This window comes from Furipterus horrens, unplaced genomic scaffold (genome assembly GCF_987537825.1).
Source record: "Furipterus horrens unplaced genomic scaffold, mFurHor1.1.pri manual_scaffold_9, whole genome shotgun sequence".
Lineage (NCBI taxonomy): Eukaryota > Metazoa > Chordata > Mammalia > Chiroptera > Furipteridae > Furipterus > Furipterus horrens.
Window position 1 is genome coordinate 38,144,688 of NW_028327179.1, and position 22,663 is coordinate 38,167,350.

At 37.7% G+C, this 22,663-nt stretch overlaps 2 protein-coding genes across 3 annotated transcripts in view; one reads left to right on the top strand and one right to left on the bottom strand.

Moving 5' to 3' along the window:
* Window positions 1-6,951, top strand: part of ELAPOR2 (endosome-lysosome associated apoptosis and autophagy regulator family member 2) — a 190,891-nt gene extending 183,940 nt beyond the window's left edge. Inside the window, exon 22 of the mRNA XM_090287277.1 lies at window positions 6,154-6,951. Coding sequence (XP_090143403.1) covers window positions 6,154-6,213 — 60 coding nt within the window. The 3' untranslated portion in view covers window positions 6,214-6,951. The remainder of the gene's footprint in view (window positions 1-6,153) is intronic.
* Window positions 6,952-14,274: 7,323 nt separating this feature from the next.
* Window positions 14,275-22,663, bottom strand: part of GRM3 (glutamate metabotropic receptor 3) — a 215,099-nt gene continuing 206,710 nt past the window's right edge. For both annotated transcript variants that reach the window (XM_090286717.1, XM_090286716.1), the window contains one exon: window positions 14,275-14,817. In XM_090286717.1, coding sequence (XP_090142843.1) covers window positions 14,744-14,817 — 74 coding nt within the window. In that variant the 3' untranslated portion in view covers window positions 14,275-14,743. The remainder of the gene's footprint in view (window positions 14,818-22,663) is intronic.

Genomic DNA, 22,663 nt, shown 5'->3' on the forward strand with positions numbered 1-22,663 from the left:
TAGCAGTTGCACAGACCTTGTCTTGGTCCTCAATGAGGAAATATAGGACAATTATTTTGTCCATAAAGTATGTAATAGTGAGTTGATATTAATCTGAATTTCTTCAAAAGCTGAAGTGGTGTCATTCATTACTTAAGCTAAAGTCAGAGACAAATTTTGTATCACCTTTTCGAATTGAATTAATTGCCCATAGGGTGGGCATAAATAATGAGTAAACAAGAGTAAGTCTAATTTTGGAAAGATCCTTGCAGTTGTCTAAGAGCTACATGATCTATTGGAGATGTTTCCATAAATAGTTGAATTATTACCATTCCTAGGGTGCAAGTTAGAGCCACCAAGTTTTTAGGAGGGAAGCAAGACATGGTGCATCTGGAAAGAAAGTATTTACAATTTTTGGGAACACCAAGTAGTACCAACATAGTTAGATAGTACAGGTTAACAGTGCCTGCAGCCTTGTTGCTTCAGGGTTCCTAATTCATCTTAAATAATTGTGTCTCTTCTTTGTCTTTGGGGAGATTTAGTATTGTGGGTCTGCCAGCATAGTCTCAAGAAACTTAAGTAGCTGGTCCCTAGATTTTTGTGGGGGTTGACCAGCCATCTTTGCTGGCAGAAGTCTGATCCCACAGGCAAGACTATTGAGACAGGCTTCTGACTTGACACCAAGACATCATTTATATAGTGACAACTTTGGGCATCAGAAGTGGTATTTGTCCGCCTCATGGAATGTCTGACTGTATGATCCTGACTCACATACTTGTTGCAAATTGCAGAGGAGTTAGGGCCCCAGGGGTACCCTACTAGCCCTGTGTACACGTGGCTTCTCTTGATCAGGGGGGTCTCCTCGGGCATTTATGAGATGACGAAGTGCAAACATATATTATCAATTCCTACTACATATTCAGACATAGAAGCAGCGACAGCAGCATCTTTAATGGGCATGTGGAACCCCTTGCACTAGGTCACATTATCTTCCCTTCCCCACTGAAAACCTTGCTTAAACCCCATTTGTTTGATTTGCATGTCTTTTTGTTGATTTGGGCTTGACTCACATATTGTAGTCTTTTTTTTTTTTTCTTTTTTTTAAGGAATCCACCTTATTTCTTGTTCTAATGCCATAATGTCATAGCATCTTAGTTAATGCCCAGTTTTAAAATAAAGAGTAGGGAAAAATTCCAAGGTGGGGCTGATCATGCTAATCTATCAAGATTACCTCGTTCCGTTTCTCATTCTGCAGTGAACTTCCACCTTGTAAACCCAGTCAGGCAGTAAGAGGTCAAATATTAGTCATTGCCATACTGAGTTTTCCTGTGGGAATTAGTCTCAGTGAAATTTCCCAGAGAAAGCCAAATCTCTGTTATTGCAGTCAGAACCCAGTCCGAAAATCTGTGAGGCCTTTTACTTTATTTTTCAGTTTTTCTAGGGCCTTTCACTGTCATGTTTGAATGGATCTAAGCTGGCACGATAGGTTGCGAGAGGTGTTGAGCTTTAAGGTAGCCTCGCTGTTGCCATCCTTGCTTAACCATTACCGAGTCCTGCCACGATCATTTCCAAAGTGAAGCAGCTCAAATTCTAACAATTCATCTAGCTTCTACCCATGAATGGATTTAATTTTTGTTTTAAGGCTTATACATGTCTCTCTAACTGTTGTCAAAGAGGTGGTGAAACCTTCTCTTCCTGTCAGGATTTTAGTATTAGTGGTTACCATGGGGCACACCTAAAGCCGACTGCCTAATTGGTGAGGAAGTCCTCCAGCATGGAGGAGAATCAACAAGATCCAGGTCACAATTTAAGGCAGCTGAACTGTGAACCCTTTAAACCCACTTTTCAGTACACAGTCTACAACCACCTTCCAGTTCCTCTTCATTTCCAGGCAATAAAGTAGAGGACCATTTTATTGCCTTGTTGACCATACATTTTGGTCAGCATGTTTGCTACCAATTCTCACGGACTTCCCTTAAATCCTGATAACCAGTGTGTGAGGCTGTCATCTTTCCTCTTTCAGAAAAAACATTTCTCTCATTTTCCCATCCTCCTCAGCAAAATAGTGAAGAACTATGAGAGTTATGAAATTTCATTCTACTTACTAGCAAACAGATTAATTTGCCATGGTTTCATGGACACTTTTGGAGGTATGAGTCTCCTGGGTCCTCAGAGACAAAATAGAGTTATTACTCAGAACAAAGCAGTAGTGAAATGATTTTATTTGCTTTGATTCTTGTACACACAATGGGTTACAGGCTAGAAGAGGGGCCCTTAGCTTGGGGAACCTGAATCTTTATAAGAGGCAGTAAGCATGTCTGCCATTTGCTTCACAGGGGGAGACACTATCTCTAGCTTTCAGGACTGTAAGCAAGTTTTTCCTTTGTTCTGGTGAAAGACATTATCTGTACCATCCAAAGCTTTTTGTTATATAGATATCTTTGAGATGATTATTTAGGGAAAAGGACAATCAGTGTCTTTCTCACAACACATGCAGAAACAGGAGACCAATTAAGAATTACCTCCCATCATCCGTTTACTTATACCTCTCATCTAGTTTGATCTCATGATTTCCTGTTTGCAAGGGTGTTGTCTTATAATGAAAGAAGCATTTAGGTGCCAGGGAAGATTTTTAAGAAAAGTGACTTCTAAATGCAATCTGAAATAATAAGTGGGAACTGTTCAGGGGAGAGTATGGATTAACTGTCTTGTAAACTTTTAAGTATTTCCTCATCTGGCAGTTCCTTCTCTTGTTATTTTTTAGCTAGAGAATTGAAAACTTGAAAAGGTTCTTAGAAACAATCACAAGAAACAAGATGTAGGATAAAGTTTTCTCTTTCAGAAGGTTCAGTATGTTGTACACTATTTTATTTTGAATAGCAATTTCAGTCAATATAATAATTTAAAATAATTTAAATAAAAATTTAAATATTTAAATTTAGATATTGTGGAAAAGATGGAAAATTATACAGTGGTCTAGCCATGTACCTACCACCTAAATTTTACTTTGTTTGCTTTATTGTGTATTTCTAATATTGTCATTCCTCTGTCTACTTTTTAATACACCTTCTTTTACGCATTTCACAATAAGTTGCAGACTTTAATACATTTTACCCTTAAGCACTTCAGGATACATAGAATGATGACAAATTTAAATACCTTTATTTTTAAGGTAAAATATTTACATAGAATGAAATGAATGCATTATGCATACATAATTTGATGAATTTTGAGAAATGTATACACCTGTGTGATACCAAATCCTATTAAGACATAGAACATTAGTTTCTAATGTTCATTACCTTTGCGTGCAATCAGTCCCCATCCTCATCCCCCTAATGAAGCTACTCTAATGTTCTTTTAAAACTATAGATTAGTTTTACCTGTTTTATACTGCATAAAATTATAATTACACTATGTTGTATTTTGTGTAAGTTTTCCTTCATTCAGAATAATGTTTCTGAGATTCATTCACCTTGTGTTAATCATAGTAGATTCCTATCTATTCTGGAGTAGAATTCTATTTTATGGTTATGCCAAAATTTGTTTATCTGTTCTCCTGTTGATGGATACTTATGCTATTTCCACTGTTTAGCTATGAATAAATATGCTGTGAATATCTTGCATGTGTGTTCCATGCTATGCATGGCTTCATTGAGCAAAAATATTTCTAATTGTTTTTAACTGCTGTGTCATGTAGGTTTTGCTTTGTCTTATTTACCTTACTCATGTTCTAAAGACCTTGCCTTAGTTGCTGTTTTCCTACCAATGTTTGGGACTTGTGGGATTTTATTGATAAATCTCATTTTCTTGATTTTTTCTTAGCAATTAATATTAATTTTTTTCCCTTTTCTTTGTTTATGTCACAGTCATTTGTGGGATATTGTGTGAGACACTCCACTAGGTCTTGGTGATATGTCAAATTAGATACAGCTTCTTATCTCAGAGATGATCTAGTTTATTGGTGGAAAACACATGCGCATCATATACACACACGATCCTCCAGTACAGTGAGAGCACTGAGTAGGATCTCTTGGAATATAGGGCAGAAGGGAGTACAGTGAGGTGTGTAGTGACAACGTGAAGGGGAGCCATAGGGAGAAGGTGAATTTCAAGTAGATTCTTGAATTTAAAACTTAAAGTTATGTTTTATATGGCATCTTTATTTAATTCATGAGTAAACTGAGACCTAGAGAGTTTCACTTATTTGCCTAGTGTTTTTCTTTCTACAAGTGATGTTTCATACATTTTCATAACCATCCATTGACAGTGGTGTTACCTACCTACCTACCGACACACACACACACACACACACACACACACACACACATATATCTACATCCCACCATATCAGTGATAGGAGCAAAATCCCCTGTAAACACAGAAGATATGGCAACTAAAGTCCTATGATTTTATAAAGGGTTTTCAATGGTTTACTTTAAATACTACCTTGAGGATAATCAACAGGTCTCTTACTTCCCCTCCCCTGGGAACATGTGAATCAAATCTTGTCATAGCATGATATCCTAAAGCTCTTTCCTGTAATGTACTTTGTGCTCCTTGAGGGCAGACATTTGTATTCCTGAAGTCTAGTCCTGTTCCTATATAACATAGTGGGTGCTTAATAAATATTTGGATTATCAATGGTTACTCCAAAAACATGAAGTCTGGTGAACATGAGACTTCAGGCAAGCTTTCACTGGCCAGTGAGTTAAGAGTACTGAGATTTGCAGTCTGCATTCCCAGAGATTTGTTGTCATAGCAAGGGTTGGGAAAAGTATTATGTTGGTGTCCATGCTGTGATTTTTTTTCCCCTATAATCATGTCTCTATAGCCTTAAAACTTGTCTGAGGTCTTGGACTTCTCTACTCAAATGAGGGAAAACACAGAAGCAACCTTATTCTTCCTGACAGATATTCAATGTCAACTTCCTGTTGTTTTTTCATTTTATTTCTCTATTTTAGAACACATCCAGTTGCACCTAGGGCAGGTCTACCTCCTATCTCCTTTGTTTTAAAAATAATTCTGGTTTTCTTGATCTTTATTCCTTTTGATAGCATAGTCCCCCCATCTCATTCCAGCAGCCTTCAGAAAGCTTTTTCTAACTTAAACAGTAAAAGCATTGGGAGAAATTGCGCCTCTTATTTCTCTTTTTCACCATTAAAGAATAATTTATTTTAATAGGCTACACTTAAAAATAATTTTCTATTAAATGTATTGGAGTGACATTGGTTTATACAATTATATAGGTTTCAGGTGTAGAATTCTGTAATACAGCATCTGTATATTGCATTGTGTGTTTTCCACCCAAAGTCAATTCTCCTTCTTCACCACATATTTGACCCCCTTCACCCTTTACTAACCATCGCACCCCCCCCAACCTCCTTTCCCTCTGGTAACCACCATGTTGTTGTCTGTATTTATGAGTTTTGTTTGTCTTGTTTGTTCATTTGTTGCTTTCAGTTTTATATCCCACATATGAGTAAAATCATAGTTCTTAATTTTTTCTGTCTGACTTATTTCACTTAGCATGATGTTCTCAAGATCTATCCATGTTGTCACAAATGGCAGTATAACAGGCTACATTCTGAATGTAAACAAATACCAGTAGGAATATATTTGAGTTAAATTTTGATTTATTATCTAAGGTGACTTGTTTTTTAATATCTTTGGCATATATGTACCCAAAAGATTTTCCTAATACAAATGATCTTATATCTTATTGTTATTTGCATTATTTATTTCTGCTGTCCTCTTTCTCATTATTTAGCCTATGTTATTTTGAAAATATCTAGTTTCTGTCAGTTCAATTTTGTCCACAATTTGCATGGTGAGGTCATCTATTTCAGCACTCAGGTCAGATGTCCCCTTAGGAAGGTCTCAGTGGTTCCTTCACAAGAATCACAGCTTCATCTTTTGGTATCTATTGCAATCATGTGTTTGCTTCTATTTTGGATTGTCTGTCTTATCTCTTGGATATCAAAAGCATCCTTCAGGGTAGGCATGCTCTCTGTTTTATATCTGACACCCTTATTTAAGTGTAAAATCTTAATTACAAGTGGCAGGTACATAGATTAAAGTGACTGCCAGAATTTTCCCTCTGGGCATGTAAGATCCTAAAATCTTACTGGAATTTTCATGAATTGATTTTGTTTTAATATTTTTCCTTTATAGGAAAAAGAAGACCATTTTGAATCTGTTCAGCTGAAATCCTCAAGATCTCCAAATATATGAAAAGACTGTGCTGTAGCCTTCAGACTAATGAACAGAGAAACCCGCTCTCTAGTTTTACGGGACCATAGTTTAGAGCCTGTGCTCGTACCTGGCACATTGGTGAAGTTACAGAGGAGGGCCATGCTGCTGAAAAGGGAAGGAGGTTAAAATGTTTGGTTGCCTTATCACATGGTCAAGTGTCTTGCCAAAAATAGGAAAGCAGGTGGTTTGGGTCTCAACTGAAGATGAAGCTCAACTCAGGAAGAGATTTATCTGTATATACACATAACTGAAAACCAAGGTTAAGCCCACCGTGCACTGTTGATGCATGCCATATAATTAATGGGTAACTTTCATCCTTTATAATTCTACACAAAAAGTGTGCTTCAGAGGGCAGATGTCAGCATATGCAATGTGATCCCATTTTTGTAATTTTTTTGGTTTATATTTTGGGGAAGATTTGAAAACTTTTTAACGGTATAGTTATTTTTCCCCCATTATTTATTTTCCTGACAAGACCTTTAAACGCCTTTAAAAAAAATAAAAAATGGTGAACAAAAAAGACAATAAACTCTTCATTTTTTCCATAGGGTATCTTTCTTGATTTCAGAAGCCTAAGTAAACAGTAATTCTTTAGGAAGAGTCAGCTTGTGCTTGGGTTATCTAAACTTATAATTGCCTTTGAAATTCTGTTCTTGTTGGAACTGGTAAGACAAGCTTGACTAGAAGTGTTGAATGAATCTTTAAAAAAATAAAAGGAAGGAGAAACCTTGACTTTCTGTTAATACAATCAAATGACACTATCATAGAAGTCAAATGGTTTAAAACAGTTTATGTAATGCTCGAAGTATGATTTAAAATGAGTGGAAAAACTTGTTTGTCAAATCACCTTGCAAAATCATGAGGAAGAAAGTGGGATGACTTGTGTACAAGAACAGATAATTGTACAAAGGTATTAGAATAATTTTGTGGTCTCCAGAAAATGGCAATGGGGCACTTGCCCTGTGTCAAGCATCAAAGGCTACATGATTATTCTCCTACAAAGGATTATAGTTTCCGTGGAAGTTTTTCTTTTTTAAGTCAATAAAACGGGAATTCAATTTTGAAAAATTGCTGATCATTGTATTCATAAGAAGAATGTGGTTGTACCATAAGCAGTTATGAAATAAGTGTTGTTGTTGTTCTTTTTCAAAAGTGATCCAGATAATTGTGATATTTACTATGACAGACAAATTGCTAGTATTAGCACGTCTTAAATATTATTTGTTAAAAGAAGCTTGAATGAAGTTGGATTTGACTAACGTTGTGTAAACCCTAATTGTTTGAGAACTGAGAAAGAGGGGAGTTTCTGGCCATTGATGACATAAGGTGCTCTGTTTTGTTTCCAGTAAATAGCAATCTTTATAGATCTTAATCCACATTTTAAAAAAGACTGGTGGTTAGCTAAGAGAAGCAGGGCACAAGCACAGGGTTTGTTGAATGTTTTGCCCTGTGTGTTTAGATGAAGTATGCTTTATGACTTTTGATTTAGCAGGTTATGTCTTTATTTTTGTGAAAACTTGGAGAAAAATAAACAATTGTGTTTATCTGGCTGGTGGGTAAAACACTGGATGGTGCTGTTATTGTTGAATGAACGTTCATTTTGTGTATATCTCTACTGTTGGATTCATGAGCATATCGCCAATATTTTATTGTTGCTTGTGAGATTCAGGGAGGGCATCACTTAGAATGAACATTTTTCATGTTTAATTTTTAAAATCTTATTATAAAGAAGAAATTATTTTGGCATTACTCATTTCTATCTTGCTAACACTGCTGATGAGCCTTTCAAAATTTAAACAGAAGAATGAAAATACATTTGAAACGTTCCCTTTTAAATAGAAGAACCCTGGCAAAGTTGTACAGCTGGACAGAGTCAAGAAGTTTCTGCAGTCACCTGTCACTCTCTCTTCAACTTCAGCTGTGCTCAACATGCATGTCCCAAGTCATAGAGATAATTGGGATTTGCTCCCAGGTAACTTCTTTCTTCTCCTGTCACTGGATTAAAATTTCTGACATGTCAAAATGCCTTAAATTTTAATGAACTCTCTGAAAATGTAGTTGGTATTGAAGAATTTATTTATTTCTAATTTTAGATATTAAATAGATTTTGTCAGCTCAGTCCCATCTTTGGAATGGAGCTGCCTTTTTCCTTTAGATCCCAGTGGTTCTCATTTTATTCTGAGCACTAAAGAGGTATGACAAAAAGAATATTATGAGGAAAATATTCAGACCAATCCTGGCTATAAAACTCACTTTAGTTTTAGGTCTTGTCTTTGCAAAGTTCAGTAGAATGATGAAAGGCATAAACAAATTAATCATGTTTCTATGACTCTTAATTGACATTTATTGTTTCTTTTCACCCCTAAGTGGTAGAATAAGTTACTCATTATTTTTCTAAAAGGCACAGTTTTGAATCCTTAAATAACTTTATTAAGTCAGTCAACTGTCACCTATAATATCTCTTAGCACTCTGTCAAAATATATTTAAATCAGTTTTTCACTGAATGAGACCATGACTTCTATGGATAAATTATATCAGGCCATTTAACAATGTTGAGCAATTTGATATGTGTTCGCTTGATTTAAAAGACTGAATTTTATTCTTATTGACTTTTCCCCTCTTTGGTTACTGGTAATCAAGTTCTTTCCAGGATTAAAAACGTTTCATAGTATTTTGGTGCAGATTTTTGTCATTGTTTTATTCCCAAGGAGAAAACGTGGTTTAAATGGTTAATGGAAGAATTGCTTGCTCTGGTCATCTACCAACTGGGGTCTCCAGGTTTCCAGGAAGTGGGTCATGATTGACAATGGTTTTCAAGATCAATATGCTCAACTGCTCCTCGACCTATATCAATAAACTACTTCCTGTGGTTCATAGTTATTTCTAATGGGAGGCTCATGTACAGATTCTTTCTCTCTTCCTCATGAAAGTAAATTTCGTGGACGTTAGGGTGGGAAAATGATTTCATTGGCAAGTTTAAAATCAGCGTGTTGCTCACATGAGCAGTAGTCCCTCTCTATATTGCAGTTCACTTATCGTGGCCTCATTGTATTGTGGGATTTTTAAAAATATTATATTTAATTATTTATCGTGGATTTTTCACTATATCACGGGATTTTGCAGTACTGTATACATATATTATTAAAGTTACGTAGATTTAAGAGTGTAGAATAAATGTAAGGTTCCTACTTTGTGCAGGGGTAGGGTGGGGGAAGGGGCGGCATCTAGAACGTAATACCCGTGATAAGTGAGGGAATATTGTATCTTTTTACATTAAAGATATGTAGAGTAGATCTTCAGAGGACATAAAATACCTTCACATTAATTTTATAGTAATCATGAATATTTTCTCAGGTTTACAGCCCCAAATTATGAATTATAAAATTATAAATTAAGGTGGCCCAAAAGAAAAAAAATCCCAACAGGAATAAACCTAAAAAAATAAAGAAGCCTCAACACCTGACTCACTCTTTGGATGTTAAAATGGAGTTCACAGTAACTGGCCAGAGATTATGCTCTGCTGGATTTTATTTGTCTTAGTTTAACATTTTTCAGATGTGTTCATTTTAGGATCATAAATAAACTTTATTATGGAGATGAATAATTGGAAGTCAATTGATGTTACTATTGCAATTGTCTAGATTAGAAGCCAGTGAACTTTTCCTGTTAGGGGTCAGATAGTAAATGTTTTCAGCTTTACAGGAGATGTGGTCTCCACTGCAACTCCTTACTGCCGTTGTAACATGAAAGCAGCCACAGACAACATGTAAACGAATGGTTGTGGCTGCGTTCCAATAAAATATTTATGTTCACTGAAATTTGAGTTTCATTTAAATGTCATTTGTCATGAAATATCATTCTTTTTTTGATTTTGTCCCTCCAACTATTTAAAAATGGAGAGGCATTCTTAGCTCAGGATTTGACGTGAAAGGTCTGCTTTGTTGACCCTGGTTCAGATCACTGCAACCCACAGGCAAAACTGCTCAGAAGGATCTGCACACAGATCCTTTGCCCTTTAGGAGCCTACCACCTTAAAAGTTTCTAAAGTCTTTAAAGAAGTGCAAGAAGAAAGTAACTTCTCACCCTCCCTTGTTAATTTAATCAATAGTCAGACAAAGCCAGATCCTCAAATTCTGAGTTCCTTTTATAGTTCTTGGACTCAGGTATGGTTATTGGTTAGCAACTGACAAAACTAAAGAAAGTCAACTGGTTCAAAGTAAATGAGCAAGATTAATTTAAAAAGCCTTTTCTCATTGGGGTTTATAGAACACTTATTACTAGGGTGACCTGATTCAGAGATGATATGGAAGTAGGGGATACTGATGCACAAAAGAGCTTCCCTGTCAATTCGTGAGCCCTGGCACTGGTGAGGGTCTTTGCATGCATTCCAGCAGGCTCACCTCAGTCCACACACACTTATCAAATCTTGTTTTAACACTTAGCTGCAAAAGACATCTAGGATTCCTTTAATGATTGGTGGGTCAAGAAAGAGATCTCCAATTTCCTTTAACAAAGTGTGCCAATCAGGCTTTTAATTTGCTGTATTTTTTCCCTCATCTTATTAATATTTCTTGGAGGAAGAGCTTTGTCTAAAATAGCTGGTATATATTGGTAAATTTGGTTTGGAGTGGGATAAGATTTCCTTTATCTCAGATGACTGATTTCTGATTACCATTGCTTGGGTTAAATAAATGAGTTCGTCGGCAGCCGTCCGTCTCAAGAGACGATGGTGTAGCTTCTTAAGAGTCTATCTGCACCGCCGAGAATGGCTGTGCAGTCCGACTCGGGAGTGACATGGTATCTGTCTCCTCCCGTGTTGAATCGACATCTTGTGATGACGCTGAAGCTACAGAGCCTGGGCAGGGTGATATGGAGGGTCTGCTGTTGCCCATGCAGCAGACCCCCCCTCTCTTCGCAGCTGAAGGGTCCAAGGGAAAGACGGAGTCGATACAGCTTGGGTTCAGGTGCGCCGCAGGAGTTGCCGGTGTTGACTACAACGTCAAACCGCCTTAGGGACTCCGGCTCCGGATTTTCTGTTGGGGTTTACTCCCTTAGCCTTTCCCCTGAAGAGGTATGCCGCAAGGCAGCGGAGGTCTTTTGGAGTCAGAGTTTTCCTTCTCTGATGTACCCTGACTGGAAGATCGAACCAGCGACACTTAGCTCGCAGGCTGACGCTCAATCCACTGAGCTAAACCAGCCAGAGTTAAACCAGTGGGAATTATGTAAATCTAAATTTTCTGTCACAGAACAGCAGTGATAATTGTCTTATTCATGGGCTTGGGCCTTGGTTATTAGGGCTGTGATGGTTATACATAACCCACAGTGGTGCTTCCTCTTCCTGGTGGCTCACTTTTCTTGACTGCTCCATGCTTACAGTCCTTTGTTGATGAACCTAGAAACCCAAAGCTGTCATGGCAGATGAGTGAGGAAAGAGGGGCTACCCAAGAAAAAGTGTAGAGTTGAAGGCTCAAAAGGGACACTACCTGAATTACCTCCTTTCTTAACCACTCTCTTAATCTATCCTCTGTGTGGTTGGTTTGAAAATAGGACCTTTTTATTTTACCATAACCTTGAGTAAGCAAGAGAATCTATTGATAAACTAAAGGAGGACACAGAGCATTTCAGAAAATGTAAACACTTAGAAAACCAATGATAATCTACCATGTCTTTAGGTTCTGATATGATTTTTAATGAGTGTTATGCATCACTCTGCTCAAATTCCTTAGATTCAGGAAGTTTTTGCAAAGATGGATCAGTTCAACAAATTTTATAGTCTATAAGAATAAAATGTCAGTGGAATAAAAAAAAAAATCAATCCCAAACCTATTTGTTTGAAATGGCTTATGAGAAAGAGATTTTATAGCATCTATTTTCCATACATACTCTGAATATTTTTTAAAACATGGTTTCTAGGGGCCACATGTTAGATGATGCGCTCTGAAATTGGAAACAGTGCTTGTGGCAGGGAAAGAGAAAATGACGAGAGCTGTCAGTTAATGCATTTTCAGTGAAAAATGACTATAGTGGTCATAGATCAAAACTCAGCTATCAAAAACAGTTTTCTCAAGATTCACCCACAGCCTAATTGTCTTGTTTGAAAAGATCCATGATCAGTTTGATTGTTTTAGGCATCAGCTGTGTCTCTGAACAACCCATCTGATATTGCCTTCCTCAGATGGTCATATTCCATCAGTGGATTGGCCTTATTTTCTCTCCCATCAGCCTTGCCTCAGCCTTTATCTTGAGCGGATGCTCATTCTGAGCACACTGGTGCAGTACCCCTGCCAGTTTCAGTAACAGAAGAGTTCTCCTTTTTCATCTAGTTCTGTTGAATCTGCTACTCAGTTTCCCCAGTCACTCCTGAAAATCCAGGTTCTTATATGAATATGAAAATTCATGACTTGGTGAATACTGTTGTCTTTGAGCATCTGGTGAGTTTTGGAGAGATTGATTCGTTGCTAATTCAAATGCATTCAGACAGGAAAAGAGATTTCTAATATTTGATTCCTCACTTTATTTCCTTCAAGGCCAATCATGTTGGCTCCTTGTGCATCTCATTATTTCTGGATGTTCTGAAAATAGTATTGGCATGTCTCAATTCACTAGGCCCTGGTTATTTAGCCTGTGAGTCCCTCATATCCTTTATTCTCCTCTTCCCTCCTCTCACTGTCTTCCTCAGTCACAGTTCCTGACTTGTTAAAGTCAGGAACAACATCTTACTTTTCTCTTTTTCATAGCCCACCCCAAAATAATAGTCAACATCCTATCCCCAAAACATGGGAATGTTAACTTCATTTCAGAAAAAGGCCTTTGCGGATGTAATTAGGATCTTGGGATGTGATCATCCTGGATTATCCGGTGGGTTCTAAATCCAGTGACGGGTGTCCTTATTAGAGACAAACAGAGAAGACAGACACAGAAGGCAATGTGAAGATGGAGGCAATGTTTGGAGTGATGTGGCCACAAGCCAAGGAAGCTGGCAACCACCAGAAGATAGAAGAGGCATGAAACGAATCCTCCTCTAGAGCTTGTGAGAGGATGGGATCCTGCCAACACTTTAATTTTGGACTTCTGGCCTCCAGAATTGTGAGAAAATAAACTGTTTTTTTAAAGCCACTCAGTTTTTGGCAAGTTGTTATTCATCTATGGGACCTGACAGGTAGTTAGATTCTAGTAAATTTTTCTATAGTAATAAATAATTTATGGCTTAAAGGCTTACATGGACAGTGTTGGTAAAAACAAGGCAGTTCTAATTTATCCACATTTTTCCTCTTTGCTCAATAAATAGCTTACTAAAATATTCAGGTTTAGTGACAAGCCTGTGTGCCTAAGTGTTGCTACCATGACTTTGGAAAATAATATATCCTGCATTTTTATTGTCTTACTTAGCTATGAATGGTAAGAGTGATTTTTAATAAAATGACCAGATGCTTTCCCAGTCATCTTCCTACTGATTAAGGTTGTTTTTGGAGATGAGAACCACTGAACTTTCTCTGCTTTCAGAATATATGAACTCCCTTCTTCTTGCCTCAGAGCCCCATCTGGGCAAATTCTGGGCTGTTGTACAGATGTGGCTTAAAGAAACCAAAGTGTGTATTGTCATCTGGCCACTGAAATGGCCTGAAATTTTTTGTATCATCAGTCAATATCTAATCATTGTGATCATGAAGAAGTCCAGATCTGCTCACAACTCTCTAGTATAACAGTTGTGTTCAGATATGTATACCCCTGCCTGGGTGGCCAGGTGGCTCAGTTGGTTGGAGCACTGTCCCCCTATATCATAAGGTTGTAGGGTTGATCCCCATTTGGGGTGCATACTGGAGACAACAGATTGATGTTTCTCTCTCACATTGATGCTTCTCTCTCTCTGAAATTAATAAACATATCCTTGGGTGAGGATTTTTTTAAAAGTATGTATAGATGTGAAGAAAAGCACTGTTAGTCTTCTCCAACATTAAAAGTAGAAATGATCTGAAGTAACATACTCAAGTTACCTGAAGTGATTCAAAAAGAACAAATCATTATCCACCATGCTGGAAAACCTTGATGGTTTTATTCTCGATAGCTTTACATTAATACAGATGCTTTTTATTTTGTGCTGAGAAAAACAATCTGTTACACGTAATGTAACTTTAATATACAACATAGAAACTCATTCTAAATTAGTTACAACAAGAACCTACAAAAACTTCATAGGAAAAAAATTTACCTAATATTGCCACCATATTTTTTAGTAGACAGACCCTGTCAGACCTTGTCACCAATGCTCAGCTCTGTAAACAATGGTTATTTCCATATTCTGGGGAATCATTAATAATAGCACTAAAATCAGCCTAAAAAGTTCTAGCACATCACTATATACTGTACAATCCTCAAAAATAATTTATTGTACTGTTCTAAAAAAAGGTACTAGTGTTGTTCTTCCGCTCTGTTTCCATGTTCTGGAGCTGTACGTGAGCACTTTTGTCTAACAGTCTAAAAACACAAGAACTGAACCGCAATTCACAATCACAGAGAGGAGGTGGTGGAGTCGAGGACTTCCCGCCCATTGCACACCGTTGGGACATACATGCTTGCAGAGGCTGGAAAACAAAGCAGGACAGAGAATTCAGTGTCAGACAAGTGGGCAACATAGGTAACGGCACAGATAATACCAGAAGCTTGTTAAAATTAAGTTGAAAACTCATTTTAACTTGGCTTTTGATAATGCTTTGACACTGTACTAGGTCAGCTTTCTAAATACATTCTACTCCAAATTAAAATGCATCCTGGCACATACCTCCACTAATAACATACCTCTTAAAGAGAGTTTATAAGCATAATCATTGTTGAAAGGAGTCACTTGTGGGTTTAAAATTAACTTTGGTAATGTATAAACTGGTTAAAATATAATATGCAAAATTGAAAACTCACGCAATTTTCTTAAAGATTGTTAACTTAATTGCAATTTTCAATACCTTAATTAATTTTGTTCTCTCTGGGCAGGGGTGGCTCTTATATAGTCCCACAAGTCATCTGTAAACTCCACTGCCTGAGAGAATGGTTTGCTATATTCTCATTGTTCAAGGGTGGCATTCAGTGGAGATAACCTTGGTGAAAACTAGCAAGGGCTGATGTACTAACTTCAATTTCATAATAGGTCTCAGAAAGGAAGATATTCCAAAAGGATGATGTGCTCGTTAATGACAATAGTGACAACAGTGTAAGTATAAAATGTATATTCTTTCTTTTTATGGCACTTAGTTTTCCTAGATACAATTCATAATTCTTGCTGTTTTGGAGGTTTTGTTTTTATAAGAAATCTAGATATAGCTAAGTTATATCTTTTTCACCCTTAATGCTTTCTTTTCTGAATGAGAAAAGAAATGCATCTCCATGGTATGCAACTATGTGGTCAAGAGAATCAGAGATAATGCTACATTACCTTTTAGAGCTGTTTATGTGCCATCCCTTGGTCTGTCCATGTGGACATGCTCTGTCCAGAAGCAGCTGATCTTCTTGGCTACCTGACCAGTCAGCTGTCCCATTCCTTAAGGGCATACCTCTCCATGGATAATCAGATAAACTAATTTTATGCTAAAGTGTTCATGTCTGATAATGAAAACATTCTTGCTCCATAAAATTCCATTTTTCACAGGAATTTCTTTAGACATGGAGGAGAACTAATTATGAAGCTTGAGATTACATGTCACTCAGTGGAGGAGCATTAACCATACTTGGGGTACAGAAGTCTTTCAGCAGGCTCACCAGTAGGGATACAATAACTTTCAATTTTTCATTGGTTACTGGACTAGGTATGTGAGAAAATCTATAAAGTCAAGACTGTGGCTGCCTAAGGTTACAGTGGAGCCATGTGACATGCTAACTCTTCTGGAGATGTTTTTCCTTTTATCATTTTTAGGATGAGCTTTAATTTTCTTTACAAGATGAGCCCACTAAAAGCTATAGTATCTTTGCGAGGGGGATGGCATCATGTACATTTCCTGAAACTTCTACAATGAAGACGTTTTAACACAGTGTGTGCCAGATAAATACTTGATGGAAAGTGATAGTGATAATAATGCCAAATGTTAGGGTTTTGCTTTATACTTCACAAAGTTTCTTCATATACTCTAATTCTAGCTTCATCCAAGTCAGGTAAGGCAAGAAAAAGAACAAGGTGAAGTGAATTTCAAACCTCGGTTCATTCGAAACTTAGGAGAGCACTCCAGCCATTTAATGTGTGTTCTTTCTGCAGCTTCTTTGTATCCAACTGTCTACTGGACATCTCCATGTGGGTGTTTAATAGATATTTCAAAGTCAAGCGGCCAAAGTATAACTCTTGATTTCCTAACCTTTCCCTGTTTAGTTTTCCTTTCCTCAGTGAATAGTCTGACCATTTAGCCAATTACCCCAACCAAAGTCTAACATTTAAACTTCCATCCCTTTTTTTCCCTCCTCTCATGCCAAAGAGGTCCAATCAGCTCTGTGTCTACATCCAACCACTTCTAGCTCTGTATCCATCACCCTGGGCCAATCCAGCATTATCCTACTCTTGGCGACTGTACTAGCTGCACCCCTGATATCTCTGTTTCCACTCGGCGTCCCTGCAATCCATTCTCTATAAAGCAGTGAGAGCGTTTTTAAATAAGTCATTTAAAAATAACTACACACCTCTGATGGCTTCCCTTTGTGCTCTCCTTCCTCTGGTTTATAAATTCCAGGGTGATTCAGACCATGCCTCTCTGTAGTCACCTAATTCCACACACCCCCTCCCACTTTTTTTTTTGCTTTTGTCCTCAAACACAACATATCTGCTTCTCAACGTCAGGCCTTTGCAGAAGCTGTTGCCTCTGCCTGGAACATTTTTCCTTCTCTTAATTACATGTCTGGCTTCTTCTTGTCACCCATATCTGAAATGTCACCTCCTGAAAAAGGCTGTCCATCAGGCTACCTAATCTAAAGTAGCCAGCGGTTACTCCACCACATTACCCAATGTTAAAACTAATTTTTTTCTTGCCTTTTTTTTAGGGGGGGGGTAGTGTCTTATGTCTTATACTCTTAACTAGAAAATATGTAGGAGGCTCTCCTTGTCTTTTTCCTTACTTTATCACTATTGCTGGACAATGTTTTCTGAGTGATTGTATAAGTGGTTACATTTCAAAGAAGGTGGAAACCAAGGGAAGTTTCAAGAGGGAAATAGTCTTTTAACCTGAGGGAATGACCAGCAAATGTGAGGCCTTCCTTGTTTGGGGACAGGTAGGCCTTTCTGCTTCTCATACCACATTGTGGTGTTGACCATCAACCACCCTTGCAAAGAGAACTGGCTCAGGCTGTGAGCATCCCCTAGCAGGCATGCTGCCTTTGACATTTTGACTAATCTCTTCATCTTTTCCAGGATCAAGTTTTATTACTTCTGTGCAGGTTTTTCATTTTCAGAGATTGAAGAAGAATGATGTGTCATGGGGGCAGGTCTAGGAGAGCTAGGGCCTGGTATGCTATGCCCCTCTCTCTCTACCTGCATTGTTAAAGATTGGATAAGAAACCTACTGTGCTGTTGCCCGTGCTATTATGGAACTCGGTGCACTGCTGTTCTTAAGTGTGCTCTCGGGGTTTGCTTGCTCACTGCATTCTACTATCTTAAAATTGGGTGTATTTTTGTTACAGGGCAGGGTCCCCAGGAAGATGGGAGGGGCTTTGACTGTAGAATGGTGACGAAAAGCTTACGGGGCCTACGTAAAATTCTACAAGTGATTGCAATTAGTCACCCTGCCCACTGCTTCACAGGATGTAGTCAGGGATTTAAAAATGAGGCGGCAGGCATTTTGGCTAGGAGAGGACCATGTGGCTTTGAAAGGGAAGGGAGAACCACGCCGTGTACAAGGATGCTGGGAACTCCACGTGACTCTGAATTAAGAGCTGGAGACCATGGCAACACAGGCAAAACCTCCCCAATCAGGCTCGAATGATTGGGAGCTGCTGGTAAAACTGAATTGTGTCTGGGAAGTAGGAAAACGGTATCTCTGACTTTTCTAAATCTAGCCTGGTTTGGCTGGAGGAGGCAGAACTATGTGTTTGTGGGTGTTTTAAAGAAAATAAGACTTAATGCCAGAAATCTGCCATTAATCTAAATCTGTATAGCCTTTAAACAAACAATTCTTTTTCTTTTCAACAAACTCTGGTATTGAGAGTTATGCTTCTAGTGGCGGGCAATCGGGCCCCTCATAACTGAACAAGCCGTGGGTTCCATTTCAATCGAGGCAGTCCATTGATTCTGTTACATTTTGACAAAGTAAGGAAGAAGTACAGGGGGCTACAGAGATAGTTGCAAATCTAATAGACATCCCATGGATATGATTATGGGAGTTCACAAAATAACTGAATCATCTACCTGCTTCATAGGAACATTAAAGGGAACACCCTATGTTAGAATGTCGAAACTCTGAGAGGAAGACAATATAAATTCAAGACCTTTTTATAAGTAATGACAGCCAAATCACCTCCAAGACTCTTTCTGTAGTTGTTTCTTCCCTGAGAACTTTTTAGTGTATTGACAGGAACTGTAGCTTGTATTTTCCTGCTTCTCTTTTACTATTCATCTGTAGCTTTTGCGAGTGCATTTTATTTTATTATGTAAAATAATTCTCATTTTTGTACTTGCTGCTGAATATAGTAGAGGAAATTACTGCTTTATGAGTTTAGTATCTCAATTACTTTGCCTTTCATAAATATTTCACATATGTCTCTCATATTAGCCTATTTGTTATTCCCCAAGGTAGTAATATATGTATAAGAGCAAATTACTTTCATTTTCATATGTGTTTGTGATGAGCTTTTGCTATTATTCTAATGAAATTCTCACAAGATTTTTAATGGTGTAAGTTTAGCCTGTTTTTTTTTTTAAGTACGGTTAAGCTGATTTCTATAATCATTCTTTCTGTCAAAAATAAAAGGCTGCAAGCTTATTTTTGGCTTTTCTGGGAGTAGGGGTGAGGAGGAGCTGTTAGTTACTTACTATAGGCAAAAGTGGTGCTTTTTGTTATTCAAAGTGACAACTTAAGATAGCTGAAAAAGACCTAGTAAATTTCACCACTGATCACAAAAGGGCAATTCACACCCATTCCAAAGTATATTTTGCTTCACAAACTAGGGAGATCAATGCAGCAAGCAGAGTGGTAGCTTTGTCTTGCACTGTGAAATCCATTTATCTTCCCCCAGTAATGCTTGGGCTGGCCAGGCTTTGGAGAAAATGGCCTTATTTATTTTTTTATTTTCAGGGAACCGGGGTCTCAATCAACGCTAAACATTTATTTAATAGATTCTTGTGGATGCTAAGTGTGTTAATCAATTTAGTGGCTGAGACTTGGTTCCTGAGAATCAGTGTGTTACTATAACTGTGTAATATATCAGCCTTGGAAAAGAAGAAAACAAACATTTAAATAGTCAGACATTCCAGTTTGTTCCCATCTGTTCCATTTTCTTGCTCCTAGTGACCCCAAATAATTTTTCCCAGCTTGTCAGCTTGGTTAGATATTTTAATGCTATGGTCATAGAATTCAATTTCTACCAGCTGTTTCTTGCTTTGTCTTCCTGCTTCATTAGTGAACCTGTTTTCTTATTCATCACCTTAATTTTACTTGTGTTAGTGCCCCTTGGTCCCATTCCAGAAGAAGTTCATCTGCTGATTAATTTATATTGTCTGAGCAGATGATGACATTACCAGCCCCTGGTCTGGTAGCCTTGCTGTGTCAGAGGTTTCACGGTGGAAGACAAAATCCATTGTTAACAAACATGGGCTAGATTCTCAGGGTAATGATCTTAAACTGTTAAAAGTAGACTTAGGAGAAAATCAAATTATTTATGATGTGGGACAAAAATCTACAGACCGAAATGTGGAGTTGGAAGTTAAATGCAAAGACCTTTTCATTCAGTGATTCATTTCCTGAGGGACAACATTTATGGAAAGAGAAAATATGGCATGTACCTTTTCTATAACACATGATGTAACTTAATTACCTTATCTACAGAAATTCCATTGGTCTCCAACTAAATCCCTCAAGCCATTGTTGCCACTTCACCTGTCACGCTTTCTTTCCAATTCTGTTCTTTTATTCTGTTCTCTCTCTCTCAAGAAGTACAAACCTACACTGGATATAGTAATTTGTGATTGAAAGAACTCAATAATTTTTGTATTATTCTACTTATTTTGCATTCTTCTTGTCTCCTCTTAGTTGTCCAACATCTCTGGTCTCTCCTTTTTTTTCTGTCCAAATGTGTATTAGGCAAGGATCAGAAACTCATTCACCCTGAGGCTCAAACACCTGATATGAGCTGTATATGTGCTACTGTGTCTAGGGATCCAAGTCTGAAGCCAAAAGTGTTAAACTCTAATAAAATAATGTCAGACATTAGTTCTTCTATCTAGTGGAGCTAATCTTGTTAGCTTCACCATCAAATTATAGACAGCATCTGAACACTTTATTAGCTTTCACTGCTTCCACCCTGATTTAAGCCACCAGCATTTGGAGTATGTAATAGCTTCCTACATGATATCTCTGGTTGCTCCCTGTCTTATATTCTATTCCCACAGCTAAAATGATAAAAATGGTGTTTTTCAAGTCAGCTCATGCCACACCTCTGATGAAACCCTTGGGTGTTTTCACAGTTATTTTAATAGGAAAGTAAAAGCTCTTACAATGGCCCTCACTGGTATGGCTTAGTGGATTGAGTGCCGGTCTGCAAACCGAAGGGTCTCAGGTTTGATTCCCAGTCAGGGTACATGCCTGGGTTGTGGGCCAGGTCCCCAGTTGGGAGCGGTGAGAGGCAACCACACCATGATGTTTCTCTCCCTCTCTTTCTCTCTCCCTTCCCCTCTCTCTAAAAATAAATACAATCTTAAAAAAAAAAAAAAAAGGCTCTTAAAATGACTTCCCAAGTCCTGCATGGTCTGCCCCCTCTCTGTCCTCATCTCTTCTCACTTTCATCCTTATTCATTTCCCTCTAGCCACATTTGCCTCTGTGATGTTCTTCCAACTTTAGACATTTACATTTGCCATTCCCTTTGCCTGGAATGTCTTCCCCCCAGATATGGACATGACCTCCTTCTTGCATTTCCTTCACGTCTCTGCTCAAATGCCGCGTTATCAGAGAAGACTTCCCTGGCCACTCTATAAAGTAAAGTAACTCTCTCTACCCTGAGTATACCTTATTTGTCTATGCCCCATATTATTTTCTTCTCTTCACTTATCAACACCTGATATAATAAGTATTATTGGTTTGTCTGATTGTGTTTCGCACCACCCCCCATTATAATGTACAAACCTTGAGTGCATGGTTTGTTTGTTTTGTTCATTACCACATCCTGAGGGCTTAGACCCAAGATGTCTTCAGTTTTTGAGTGAATTACCTATCAATTTGATCACATTACTTGTTAAGGATCCCTCTGCTAAAGTCTCTGAGTTTATTCCAGCTAGGGAATACATGTTAAAAAAAATTATATGATAGGGATTATATGATATCTCACAAAAATATAAGCACAAAGGTATCTCCATTTCTGGATGTTATTCAGAACATTTTACCTGAACAAAATGAAAATAGAGTAGAAAGGAGAAATAGTGTAGCATAAATTGATTTAGACACTTAACTTGCTTTAAGGTATTGAACATCTGAAGTCAATGTATGGGCAGTATTTATTTACATATATAATTCCTTTTTAGTTAACATATCTTCATAATTCTGACCATGGTACCATGTTCCCAAAGGCATTAATAAATTTAGGGTTACAATGAAATCCATATGACTAAAGGTATCTCTCCCACAATATTGAACTCTGGTTTGGGAACCCCCTTTGAGCTACTGAGTTTATATAGGACAGAAGGGGAACTGTACAATGTAATTTAACTTGAGAGAGTGATACTTGCTTTTGAAGAATATTTAAGTGGGAGAAATTATATCTTTGATATAAACATTTAGCTGGTCACCATTAACAATATTCCTTTGTCTTTATCAAATCACATTTTCTGAGAAACTTTGTAGGTAGACCCTCTGGAATACTACACCTTCTCTGTGTGCGCCTGGGTGTAGGGATCACTGGGGGCACAGATGGACATGATTCATGTCATTAAACTCCCTGGCATGGGCTTTTGAGAGGAATAAAGGTTTGCACCCATGCTGGCAGAACAAGCTGTGGCACTGAAGGGAAAGCTTTTGACTTAAAAAAGAAAAGCATCATTGAATTTGCAGATGCTAAGATTCTCATTGTTAGAATAGTCTCTGCCATGAATTTTGTAGTTGAGCTGAGGCAGAAAATCCAGAGAGGCCAGAGGAGCCACATAGCAGTTTTTGAGATTTTTATCTATGACTTCAGTTATCAAATTCCTTAAACTATTTAATAGATAGTGCCCTGGTTTTCTCATCTAGAAACATGGTTATCAGAACAATGGTCCATCA